The following is a 12755-nucleotide window of genomic DNA, read 5'->3' as shown; positions in this document are numbered from 1 at the left end:
AAGCGAGATTTCTGCGCCATTGTTGTTGATCCATCAAAAATCGTAATAATAATCCAAATAATACAATAGTACATCTTGATTTTGAGGTTTAACGATAATTTTTCTTTTGTTCAAAAATATAATTTTTTAATTGCAGGAAACATGTTATTATTTCGAAAGTTATTATTTCGAATTAATTTTTATCGTATTATCTTTTGCATAAAAGTTTTGTGATCGTTTTTTAAACGAAATTTTTCTGAATATTGTTGTTGATTCATTGATAATTGTAATAATATAATATGTGAATAATAATGATAGTATTGCAATTTTTACAATCATTGTATTAATTTTGCGTATTATTTCTTCAATCCATCAAATGACATATAAGATCTTTTCAGATTTATCATATATTTTACATATTAATATTATGCAAATAATTTTTGAATGGCACATTAGATTTTTTTTAGATTTATGTTTACATAATATAATAAATTCTAAAAAAATTCATTGTTGTATATTTTCAACTACGTTTTTAAATTTTACATTTTTAAATTAGATGTATGAAAAAAATTACATAAATTTTTAATTTTGCAATAATTTTGCAATAATATAATGAAAATGAATAAAAACTTCAATATATCATTGTAAGGTTAAATCTGAGAGATAGATTTCTTGAACTTTGAAACCTAACCTAATAAAAAATTTTGTTTACTTACAAATAAAATCAGCATTTTCTAAAGAGTTCCTAGGTTTTGAAATCTTACAAAATTTTGAATTCGAATTTAACAATATGAAAATCAATTCCATCTCTAATCAAATTCAAATAACAAACTATGTTGTGCTCCTGTTCCCACGGATCATTTAGCAAAACATTGAAAACGAGAAGTGTGTCGATTTTCCTCAAAATCCGGTCACTACTTTGTGATTCTAAGTTCTCATAGAAGTCAAGGTTAACCGGTCGTAAACCACAATATTTTATAGTGCGTTTACATTTAATACGTCTATCAATGTAGCGCACTTAAATGTATTCTTGGGAGAAAGCGAATACACCGAGTAACCAGTTTATGAAAATTACCAGTGATGACCATCGAATAGTTGCCTTTCACGGCTGAACACGTACACCGAACTTGAAAGCCTTTGATCGTCGTTAAACGAAGATGGCGTTGCAATGAGATTGCTTCTCTTCTTTATAGTGGTTTACGCGCAATTAAGACTAAATTTATGTGATTATATCTGAAGATTTATGTATTATTATACAAAGCTACCATCGTTTCGATGTATAGCTATTGTTTGTAAATCTAATTACGAATCATGTCGTTAAGGTGTTACACAATAGAAATGAAATCTGTTGTTCGTCTATCAGCGAATTAGGTTATATTGTCTTTTGATTGGTTTCATCGAAATTAATATGGTATTAAATTGTTATTTCTTTTTAATTATTTGTTTTTTGATTTTTTTTTATGGATTAGATGAGATATAGAGCAATATACTTTTTATAGTATATAAAAATTTATATAGTTTACAAAAATTGCTTTGCTACCATTTAATAATTATAAAAGAATTTATATTAAGAAAGATTTTGAAGATACTTAGATTAAGTATAATTATAAAATTAATCGATTAATGATCTTTAAAAATTTGTATATTTTTTTATTTAAAAAAAAAACAGTTCTTATATTTCGAAAAATAATTCATCATACAGTGATGATCAATGAAGATTATAGACGTATAAAGCAATGTATAATTACAAATATTTTCTAATATAGATATTAGAAACTCAGCAAAAACTTGAAACTATCAACTATCAGAAACATCTACTTGTGTATTCAAAGCAAAACCACAAAAAGAAATCCTTTCGTATGAAAGAATATCCTAACCTCAATATTTCGATATCAAATTATAATTCTTACACAAATCATAAGAATTAAGATAAATGAATATACAAGTCATTAATCAAATCATTAATGAATCATTCCATTAGATATCCTCAAATAATGCACCTTGGATCTCTTTTAGCTGATTTTCATAAATATATATAGAATTTCCTCTTGCCAAACTCAATCCATAGAGGGCTCCATTTTGCAGTTTCTGAATCGGATTCCTCGAGATGTTCAATATACTCAAGCTGGCTAAATTCTTGCAAGAACCTTTTTGTATCTCATTAATCTGATTTTCTATCAACAGAAGATGTTTCAACTGAGGCAATCCTTCATAGCTGTCACCGTCGATCATCGTCAAAGTGTTATTATTTAAATAAAGATCTCTAAGTGTGGGTAGATCGAAAGTTCCACTCGGGATGGTTGAAATTTTATTTCCAGTTAAAGACAACGTGAATCTGGGAACATTGACGAAGCTTCCCTTTTCCAAACTATTTATCTCGTTGAAATCGATATGAAGATATCCCAAATTTTGTGGTAAGTCTGCAAACATATCTGCGGTGATCTTTTGTAACTTATTCGAACTTAAATTTAAATCTTTCAAATTTTCCAGTCCCGAGAAAGTTCCTTTTTGAAGTTCTGTCAAAGAATTTTGATAAAAATTCAAAGTAGTCAATTGCTTCAGACCGTTGAATGCATCACGTTCGATCTCCACCAATCTGTTTTTAGTGATAATCAAAATCTGAAGCGAATCTAATCCGTTAAAAACACCATTCTGAAGTCTTTCGATCTGATTGTTAACCAAATTCAGATAAATCAGATTAGGCAGATTCACGAATATTCCACCAGGGATGGAGGAGAATCGATTTTTTGCCAATACGAGGACTTGCAGAGTACTGGGCAAACTGGAAACGAACGAGAGGCTTTCCAATTGATTTTCGAAGAACGTCAGAGAGGTTAGGTTCGTCTTGGCCAATGCACCATCTTCGATCTTCTCCAAAAAATTATTGCTAAGATTCAAGATTTTTAAATGTCTATTTTCGATCACCTGGCTCCATATACATCTGATTCTATTTCCCCTCAGATTCACGTAAATCAAATCTTCGGGAAGATCGTTAAGCAACTCTTTCGTGATCTCGGTGATCTCATTGTTGGACAGATCTAAGGAAATTATCGGAAGATATTGCAACTGGTACCACTTCTCGTGAAATCCTTTGATTCCTAGTCCTTGCAAACTGACAGATCTTTTTTCTTTGTTCACAGGTATCTCCAAGCATCCATTCGCCACCGAATTGTTTTCCAACGGTTCTATAGAGAGGACTATGTTATTCGGCATGCACAACTTCAACTTCTGACCTTTCAATATCTTGTTCTTCGAGGTCGGCATATCAGCATTCAACGCATTACGCTCTGATGCTAATTCTATGTCGGATTCCGTACTCTCTGTCGTCTGGATCATGGTAAACTCTGCTTTCATCTTCTCCAAATTCTTCAATTCCTCGTCGTCTTTCAGAAACGAATTCGTGAACGTACCGGTGCTTATGCTCCAAAGATTATTTCCCTCGATCAATATGGTGGTCGATTTCGTGAGGCCGAACAAATGTCCTCTGCGAAGATGTAGCACGGGATTGCAAGAGATGTTCAACACTCGAAGCTTCTCCAAGCGGACGAAAAGGTATTCCAGGTTCTTCAAATTGTTCTCCGCTAAGGAGAGGTACTCCAGATTCGAGAGATTGGAAAACATGAACTCTGGTAGGGATTCGAGAGAATTGTTGGCGAGGCTCAACCATTTTAACGTGGATACGTTGTCTAAGGCGTTCTTTTCCAGGTGACGAATCCCTAAGCCAGATAAATCGAGTTCCTCAAGGGGTGTGCTGTGAAATAGGACGTTCCTCAGGGTTCCATTCTCGATATCCAGGATGTAACTCTCACGGGTTGGCGCGGCAACCACCAAAGGAAGGAATAGTATGGTAAATAACATCGTAAATACCTGGAGAAAAAGTAACTTTTATGGTCTCTACGGTTTTATTTTATTATTTTGTTACATGGATGTGCTTTAGAAATAGATGGTTAAATTTTGGTAACGTATTTTATAATTATAATTTTTCTAAAAATAAGAACAAAACATGTACCTATGTATGTAATTCAAAAAGTTCTTCTTTTTCTAGATTAATCATTGTATAACGATTTGATAATCATCGATCAACAAAAGAGAAGAGTAAATGATGAATAATGGAAATGAATAAATAATGTATAAATCTTTATGTTTTACAAGAAAAAAATGTAAAACAAAATTATATACAGATAAGAAATTAAATGCTAATATAATAATCAATAAAAATGATGAAGAATAAAATAGTTATAAAATTAATCGATATTTCACTATAGATTCTATTCCTTTTCACTTTTATTTCAAAAATGTGAAAATTTATTTCAGACGTTACGTGCATGAATATGCTAAATCATCGTACAATGAATATACACTGAATAATTTCACCGACATGAAGCTTTATTGAAAAGGAGAAAACGAACGCTTAATATGTTCCGAAATTTGAAAAATAATAATTTTTTTTTAGATGAATTTATAAATCTAATCGGTATGATGATATTATCGAAATTGCCATAACCCTTCATTCTTTGTTCCGAAGGAAACTTACATCACTGCATGCATAGTATAACCGGTTCTACTACTTCTTAAAATCGAATGTTATGAAGCCCTGTTTATTTGTTTTCAATGACTGTTTTTTTTAATGGCGCGAGTAGGACTGGTGGTAAGATGGGATAAACGCTGTAATTGCTATTGAAAAATAAGTATTAAAGGATTTATAATTAGAATTATAAAATTTATTTACGATAGAGTTTTTTTTCTAATTATAATTCTAATTATATTTTATTAAATTAATATCTAATTCTGAATATTAATTTTATTTATATTGATGAAATTTAAAATTAAGTAATTAATTAAAAGAATTAAATATTATTGATAAAATTCCTTGACTGTAATTATATTATAAATGAATATTACAATCAGTTTTTTTAGATAGCTACATAATTAATATTTGAATAAATATCTTGAAAATGTTCGGAAAATATGTTAAAATAAAATTTGAATGATATTAAATTTTGCTAAAAGATATTCCAAATATTAAAATGATAAATATTTTATTATTATTATTATTATTATTAATTTATTATTATTAAAATTCTTATTTCCAGATAAATGGAGTAAAAAGAAAAAAAGACATCTCTATTAATTGAAAAACTTTAATTGAAAGAAAATAAGTTTAATTAAAAAAAAGTAACTATTATATATTTAGTACAAGTATGCTATTACATTCTGTTACCTCCAATCTTTTATCAAACTAATATGTATAATTTATTACTCAACTGTGTCTATTTTAGACTTAATCATTAAATAGTGAGTAAACAATTTTACATCATGGAGAAAAAATCCAATTCATTCACATGAACTATCAAGATTCTTTAAATAATTTTCATTAATCGTATATTATTTATTTATTTTAGAATATTTACATCATAGAGAAAAGAATGCAACGATTAAATCTCGATTACGTAAACTATTAATATCTTTAAAATTATTTTATTACTATTTAACTATGTATCATTTATCTATTTTATAATAATTATTGAAAAATTAAACAATCTTACATCACAGAGAAAACAATTCATCAATAATATGTTATTTAGATTTTTTTTTATTTAGATTATCCAAATAAACTATTATATATTTATTAATCATATATCTATTTATCTATTTTAGAATATATTTAATCACTAAATATAACAATAATTATATTACAGAAAAAAGACCTTATCAATATATTTTTTTATTGAGATTAAATGATTTATGTAAATCCTTAAAATTATGAACTATTATACATTTATTAATTATATACTATTTATCTATTTTAAAATGCAGTTAACTACTTAAACATAGCAAAAAAAAAATGTTACATTACAGAAATAAAAATTTTGTCAAGATTTATGCAAATTTTTTAAACGATGAACTATTTTACATTTACTAATCGTATAATCTTTTTTCTATTTTAGATTTCACTTAGCCACTGAGCATAACAAACAACGTTACATCACGGAGGAAAGATCTTGTCAATAATACGTTTCCTTACCTTAGTCACGCGAGCAATGGGAATTCCTGAAACGGTGTACCTAGAACTGTAGACCGAAAAGGACTGTCCTGAACTGTCCACTCCCTAGGACGTGGCTCTCCCGCAACAGGATTCCTTAGAACACGAGCAATCGCGAAAACAGGTCTTGCAAGCTTTTATACCCTGTGGATTTCGCGTGTGTTCGCGAAGATTCCATAGATCCTCGTGTACGCACACGTACCCTGGATATATGTAAAGACGATTGAACGGTTCGAGTGGGAGGTGGTGGTAAAAAGGACAAAAAGAGGAAACTGCAAACAACAAGTTCATGGAACTTCTGTTAAAACTGGCTGTGGTTAGCTATTAGAGGCGAAATCTCGTCACGTATCGGCTGTCATGAAATAGGAAGAGATGGACAAGCTTCGCGACCATCCTTGAATCGAATCGAATCTATTATTGAATCTATTCGAGGAACTCGGTCTTTGTAAGATTTGCGATTTATTTAAAATGAGAATTTTCGACGATTTTCTTTTCGCAGAATTTTTCGTTGAATTGTTTCAATTGGATGAAGGTTGATCCATTAAAAAATTGAGGTTAAGTTCCAATTTGTGATCAGAGTTGCCAGAAAAATTCTCTATGCGGAAGGAATAAGAGAAAGAATAGAATGAAGAAGAGAAGAATATCATTTTTTATTTTGTATTATTGAAACAATTAAATCATTTAGTTTTGATATTCTAAATTCTAGAATTATTTTAAAAGATTTTTGCTATTAAATGAATTTATTTATTATATGTTACAGTCAAAATTTGGGAAAATCAAGGATAAAGTTTGAAATGTTTATTGATTTTAGGTAATATCCAGATTATTCCAATTTCTATAATATATCAAGTTAAATCCAATTCTTAGACTTAGATTAATAAACAATTATAAGTTAGATTAAGTTATATGTTAAATTATGTCTATTTCTACATACATTGTTTGGACAAAATTAAAATTGTTTTAATTATAATTCATTTCTAACATGTACATATATTATTTTTTTAGCATTTATTTTTATTTCGAAATATATAAAGTGACAAATACTGTTTACGAACAAAGGATGTGTTAACTGCTAATGAAATTGTGTGGTCTTGAGTTTCGTAACGAAATGGTTCGAACGTAAAGTGAAGATCATAAATATTTCAAGTATAGTAGAATATGTTTGGAATACAAATGCGTTTAAAGTTCGCCAAGAAATGGATGTGTATGCACACAAGGATACCATATGCGGCAAGTTTCTTTTGCTCCTTTATCGAGGTACGTTTGTGATCGTTACGTGGAAAGATTCGATAAACGAGTATTCCCTATGTAGAAAATCGTTCGATTTGAATATGAAAATTGATAAGATCTGATCTCTTATCATAACGGAATGGATCATTCTTGGAATCGGATATTTAAAAGGTAGAAATATTCCAATTTCTCTAAAAGAGCTGAAAATGCATAAAATATTAAATAAATTTATTTTTTTAGGTAAAATTTCTTGCAAATCATTTTTATATAATACTATTTGCCAAAAATGAAAATTATATATTATAAATAAAATAATTTTTATTGACTTATAAAAATTTATATTTTAATAAAAAATAATTTCCAAGGTTCGTCGTTGGAAGTCGAAGGATAAGGGCAAATAGAATTTGGCCCTACGTTTCCGTTCCATCGTATTGTCAAGTGAATTGACTTGGTTCGACGAGGCATCCTCGAAGGTATACTCGTTCCTGTAGGAGAGATAAATCCTTGGACGGCACACGGTATTTCTACGACCAATTTGAAATGTTCGTGACCAGGCAGGAGGAGACGGTAAAGTCCCATCCAACGGGGTCGATGTACTTCCGGAACTTGGAAAAAATGTTTGCGCGTCGCGGAGGTGAGAACCACTGGATTCCAGCGGATCGCGGTTATTACGTTGTTACAAGGGTAGGCAAAAGCTTTGAGATTCGTAGTTCTCTCTCACGGTTACGTACGAGATGATTTTCTCGAATTCTATTCGAAAACAGATGTGATAACTGTAACAAAGTAAAATCAACTTTGCCAATGAATAGTCATTGTCGATTAGATGATGATTTTGGTCTGTCTATTGACAAGTCATTATATGTGTAAAGAATTGTAAAAGTATGGAATATTGTTTTTGAGTTTATTAGAAAATTGTTTATACAGTTTGAATATGTTACAAATACAACCATCTTCATTAATAATGATCGTCATTGACAATCAAATGAGAGAATAGAAATTTTGATCTTTTCTTCTACGAATCACTGTATACAAAAAATTATTATGTGATGTAATTAATTTCAAGATCAGTAAAGAGAAAGTACCTTGTATATAGTTCATTGCAAATACAATTGTCTCCATTAAGAATCATTGTCCATTAATTGATGATAAAATATTTATATCGAAAAAAAATCACTGTAAAGAATTATCGTCTTGATATTTAAGCATTATAGCATTTCTTTCTAGAGAGGGAAATATTCTAAAGTTCATAACATTTCAAAACGTTATTGTCATTAATCTATCAGAATAGTTTTTTTGACTTCATTGAGAGTTAAAAATAGATTTAAATGCCATCAAAAATTTTCTTTGAGGAAAGAATGAAAGAAAAAATAGATAAAGTATATACATTATAATTATTAAACTAATCATTATGGCTGGTAATGGCACAGCCAAGCGGAGATGAAAGAATAAATACCAAGCATTGTATTCAGAATCGTCTTTAAGAAAGAATCACCTTGTACATAGTGTGTACATAACATCTGAAAAAGTTGTACCTTTAGCTGGCGTCGAGTTAATTAAGTTTGCACGTCTGCCTTTCGAGATCGGATACAGTGCACGAGTATACCGCCGATAGACTTCGAAAGGATACATGAATTATTTTGTACCAATAATCGTTTCCCGTTTTTCTTACGAGACTCGTGAGAATCGACTTTACAATCGGCAAATAGAATCAATGAATCGCACGAGTTTCGAGTGAGTCGAGAAAATTTTATTTTATTTTATTTCCATTAGTATGTTAATGATTCAGGTGAACGATGATTTGAAATTTTTTTAAATTTAATCAAATTAGTTTGAAATTAATTTTTTTCGCGTTAAAATTTGTAGAAAATTGATTATTAACTTTTTTTTTTTTGAATAATGCGAAAAATGTAAAATATTGAATACCGCACATAACCTATAAAATGAAAAAATTTCCTGTAATTTGATATTTTTCTATGAAACAAAGTTTGGATATTAACTTACTGAAAAAATAACTAGTTAAAATTTCAAGTAAATAATAACTTTGTTTAAAATGTTTGAATAATATTTATTTGTAACTATTATAATTGAATTCGCTTTTCATGTAACTTCGACTGTTCAATATTTTGATTAATAAATTATCGATATAAGTTTATTCTTAATTCAACTGTTAAAATTTTGCTCATTTCTGTTTTGAAACTCGATCTATTCGTTTATGTTGACTCAATATTTGTAAAATTTACGGTGAATCGTTTCATAAATTTTGTTAATTAATTAATTAATTAATTATTTTTCAATCGAATCTAATCAGTATAATTACTGATCCATCAAAACGGCTAACGAGAATTGCGATTTACATTGGAAATGTTAATTATCCGTGGTTAAAAATTTCTGCATGATTTATAAAAAAGAAGACGAAATACATATGCGGTGAATCCAATTATTCGATAGATATGTTATTAAGAGCTTTAACGTAGCGTGCAATCACCGTCATTCACATTAATTTTAATCATGTCTAATCATGACAGGCATGGATGCACGAAAATTTCTTATTGACTGCTCGTTCTGCTTCGCGTTACCTCCTATAGGTGGTGATGATTTACGCGGTAAAAAGTATAAAAAGTCGATTGTATTTGCAAAAGAAGAAAAGAGAAATAGGAAAAGAATGTTCGAAAAAATGGAAGAATATTTTTGTAATTGTCAATATTGTTATATTTGATTCTCTACAGTGAAAAAATCGAAAGGTATCTCGTGTTAGATATAATTGAATTTCGATATATCTTCTATCTAATGCAATAAAGAATTCTGATATAATCGAATCTCGAGGAAGCTGAAATCTTATTTTATTGATATTTTCAAGAAACAAAAATAATAGAGGAGTTTAATTTAATTATTCTTACACTATCTTCGAATAAAAAGAAATGGAATATAATAAATTTTAATATAAAATAATTATTATAAAAATACGAGAATTTAATTAAAAGTTTTTTTTAAATGAATATAAAAGTGATAAAAAAGCAGGATCGTCGAATATTAAGTTTTAAGTTATTCTTTTTTGAACAAAAACAAAACTTTTCGAAATTCCCATAAATTATTTCTCGATCTATCAAATTTTTAAGAACGATTTAATGGGAATACATCGTCAAAATATTCTAGAATTAAAACATCTTTAGGTATTATTTTTAAATAGAAATAAATAATAATAAAAAATTAAAGAGGACAACATTGCGCAAAACATAGAACAATTATAATCTAATATACAAACGTTTCATTAGAACTCATCAAATTTTAATCGAATTACAAAATATCTTAAGATAATCAAGAAAAATTAATAAAACTTTCTTATTTCAAAAAGAAAATAATTAAATATTTATATAAATTATAAATAATATTTTTCCTTTATAATAAATGAAACATTGTATCTTGTTTATCTAATAATAAAAAAAGAAAAAGATTCAGGAAAAAATGATCGAAAATCTTAGTCTTTCAAAGACCATTGAAAAAGGATTAAATTAGATTAGATTTTTTGTTACTTAAAAAAAAAGAAAAAGAAAAAACGGGTGGAAAATCCCGAACCTCTGTCGGATTTCTACGATCGAAGGCAAGTTCGGGGTCGAACACCTTTTTGCAGCGATCTTCCAGGAAAGTGGCGCCTTTCTCGTGGCGAAAGAGGTCGTTGGAGAGGGCCAGCGCGGTGGCGGCGGCACCGGGCGAATGTGGAGTAGAATCGCATTACGAGCGGGCTGAGTAACGGAGCGGGCGCGGAGCAGAGCGTATCGCGTGTCGTCTCCTCGTTGACGAGAGCGGTGTTCTCGCGCGGAATATTCTTGCCGCTCGTCAGTCGCGTGCTGACCAGTCAGCCGGTCGTTCCTATATACCACTTCAATCCCACTTATTCCTACTCTCCGTCACAGAGTCAGCTGTTGTGCCTCGCGTTTGTTCTACCCATTCTCTCAAATTCATCACAGAAACTTATCGTAAAAAATTGTACAACTATTTCGAATCTCGTGTACGTGATCGATTCTTCGAATTTCTAGTAAAAATCTTTCATTAGAGAATTTATTATTTATTCTTTGGAAATTATTATTATTTTAAAATTATATAACGTAGAAGTCTTATCGTATTGTTGGAATAAAATTCTATGCACATATCGATATTGTCGATATAATATCGAAATTAAAGAATTAAGATCGACGATTAATCTAGATACTATCAATTGTACATGTATACATTTAATCAGGATTACGCTACAAATTTGTTTGTTAATAAAGAATATCGATAATATACATACAACTATTCAAAGTGGAATAAATCGAAATTCAAGTTGATCGAGCTTGAACGATTATCGAAATAATCGAGTGTGTGCGAGATCGATAGAATCGCAGGGTGGCTGTTGCAAGTTTCAGTGATCGATTGGTAACGATAAAACCGCGTGGATCCGGTTAACCGGTGGAAAGGAGAAGAACGTTTGCCTCGCCCGCTTACATGAGTCCGCTCGACGCTCGTTCCAGCTTGATGAGTCGCGTTCGGACGTCTCGGATCTGAGGATCCGATCGAGGGGCCGCGCCATTGTTAACTGATCGATCTTCGAGCACAAGAGTGAAGAAAAGGAAGAGGCGCGCGCATGCACACGATGCTGAACGATAACGCGTGGAAGCACAGGCGGGTGCCTGTTCCGAAGAGGTGAGTTTTCTTTTTGATCGATTTCGTTTTAATCGATGTTATTTCGTTGTTTTGTTTCGCTCCGAGAATCGTTTATTTGAATTTTTTGCGATTTTAATTATCGATGGAATCGATAAAAGGAAAATGGATATTATTTTCGTTTGTATGTTTGATTGGTTATTTATTAATCGTATGATTTGGATATGACAAAAAATATTCGATCATTCTTTAAAATATAATTTGACTTCTAAACTCTCTCTATATAAAACAAATTGAAAAATATTTTAACAATATTTCGCGAAAATTGAATTCGAATTGAAAATTTAAATTTAAAAAAAAATTAAATTTATGGAAAGAATTTAAATTTTATTGAAAGATTTTCTTATTACAATCGATAATTATTTATTGTATAAAATATGTTCGATAATATTAAGACATATATATATAACAAAATATAATAACAAATATAATAAAATTATAATAAAAAAATATTCAAACTTTTCGCGAATTTTAATTTTAATGATTTTTCAATAAATTTCATTTTGAATATTCAATGCAACGAAATTCTAGAAATGGAAACAGATCTAAAATTATGATAATTCATTATGGAGTGATGCGATCGAAAAATAACCCATTGAATATTCATCTTAATCTCCCGATATACGTATATACGCATTTCAATTGCGCTTTATCAGGATCGAAACGTTCGATGAATCGCGTCATCGAGGTACAAAGCGTGAGATTAGAGATCTCGTACCTGAAATCGATTTATCAACTGAGTATTTGACGCGTTAAAATACTTAACTTCGAAATACCGACGTGTTCAAATGCGGGCTCCTGTTAA

At 29.8% G+C, this 12755-nt stretch overlaps 2 protein-coding genes and 1 long non-coding RNA gene across 5 annotated transcripts in view; 2 read left to right on the top strand and 1 right to left on the bottom strand.

The window, feature by feature from the left end:
* Nucleotides 1-1780: 1780 nt before the first annotated feature.
* Nucleotides 1781-6151, bottom strand: LOC725041 (leucine-rich repeat-containing protein 15). The gene is made up of 2 exons (XM_001120937.5): nucleotides 6005-6151; nucleotides 1781-3846 (listed from the first exon to the last, which is right to left on the bottom strand). Exon 2 carries the CDS (start codon nucleotides 3835-3837, stop codon nucleotides 1957-1959), a length of 1881 nt encoding a protein of 626 aa, XP_001120937.2. The 5' UTR covers nucleotides 3838-3846; nucleotides 6005-6151; the 3' UTR covers nucleotides 1781-1956.
* Nucleotides 6152-6700: 549 nt separating this feature from the next.
* On the top strand, nucleotides 6701-9106 carry LOC102656449. Its single transcript, XR_003305896.1, has 3 exons — nucleotides 6701-6833; nucleotides 7028-7279; nucleotides 7618-9106. It is a non-coding gene; the product is annotated as an uncharacterized LOC102656449 (long non-coding RNA).
* Nucleotides 9107-10979: 1873 nt separating this feature from the next.
* The window catches only part of LOC411665 (heparan sulfate 2-O-sulfotransferase pipe), a 49853-nt gene continuing 48077 nt past the window's right edge, over nucleotides 10980-12755 (top strand). For all 3 annotated transcript variants that reach the window (XM_006558585.3, XM_395133.6, XM_006558586.3), the window contains exon 1: nucleotides 10980-11932. In XM_006558585.3, the coding sequence (XP_006558648.1) occupies nucleotides 11874-11932 (59 nt within the window). In that variant the 5' untranslated portion in view covers nucleotides 10980-11873. The remainder of the gene's footprint in view (nucleotides 11933-12755) is intronic.

Source organism: Apis mellifera, linkage group LG1, assembly GCF_003254395.2.
Source record: "Apis mellifera strain DH4 linkage group LG1, Amel_HAv3.1, whole genome shotgun sequence".
In the NCBI taxonomy this organism is placed as follows: Eukaryota; Metazoa; Arthropoda; class Insecta; order Hymenoptera; family Apidae; genus Apis; species Apis mellifera.
This window is presented reverse-complemented; position numbering and strand designations above follow the sequence as displayed.

Coding starts and splice junctions, on each gene's coding strand:
- LOC725041 (XM_001120937.5), bottom strand. CDS start 3,837: ATGTTATTTACCATACTATTCCTTCCTTTGGTGGTTGCCGCGCCAACC.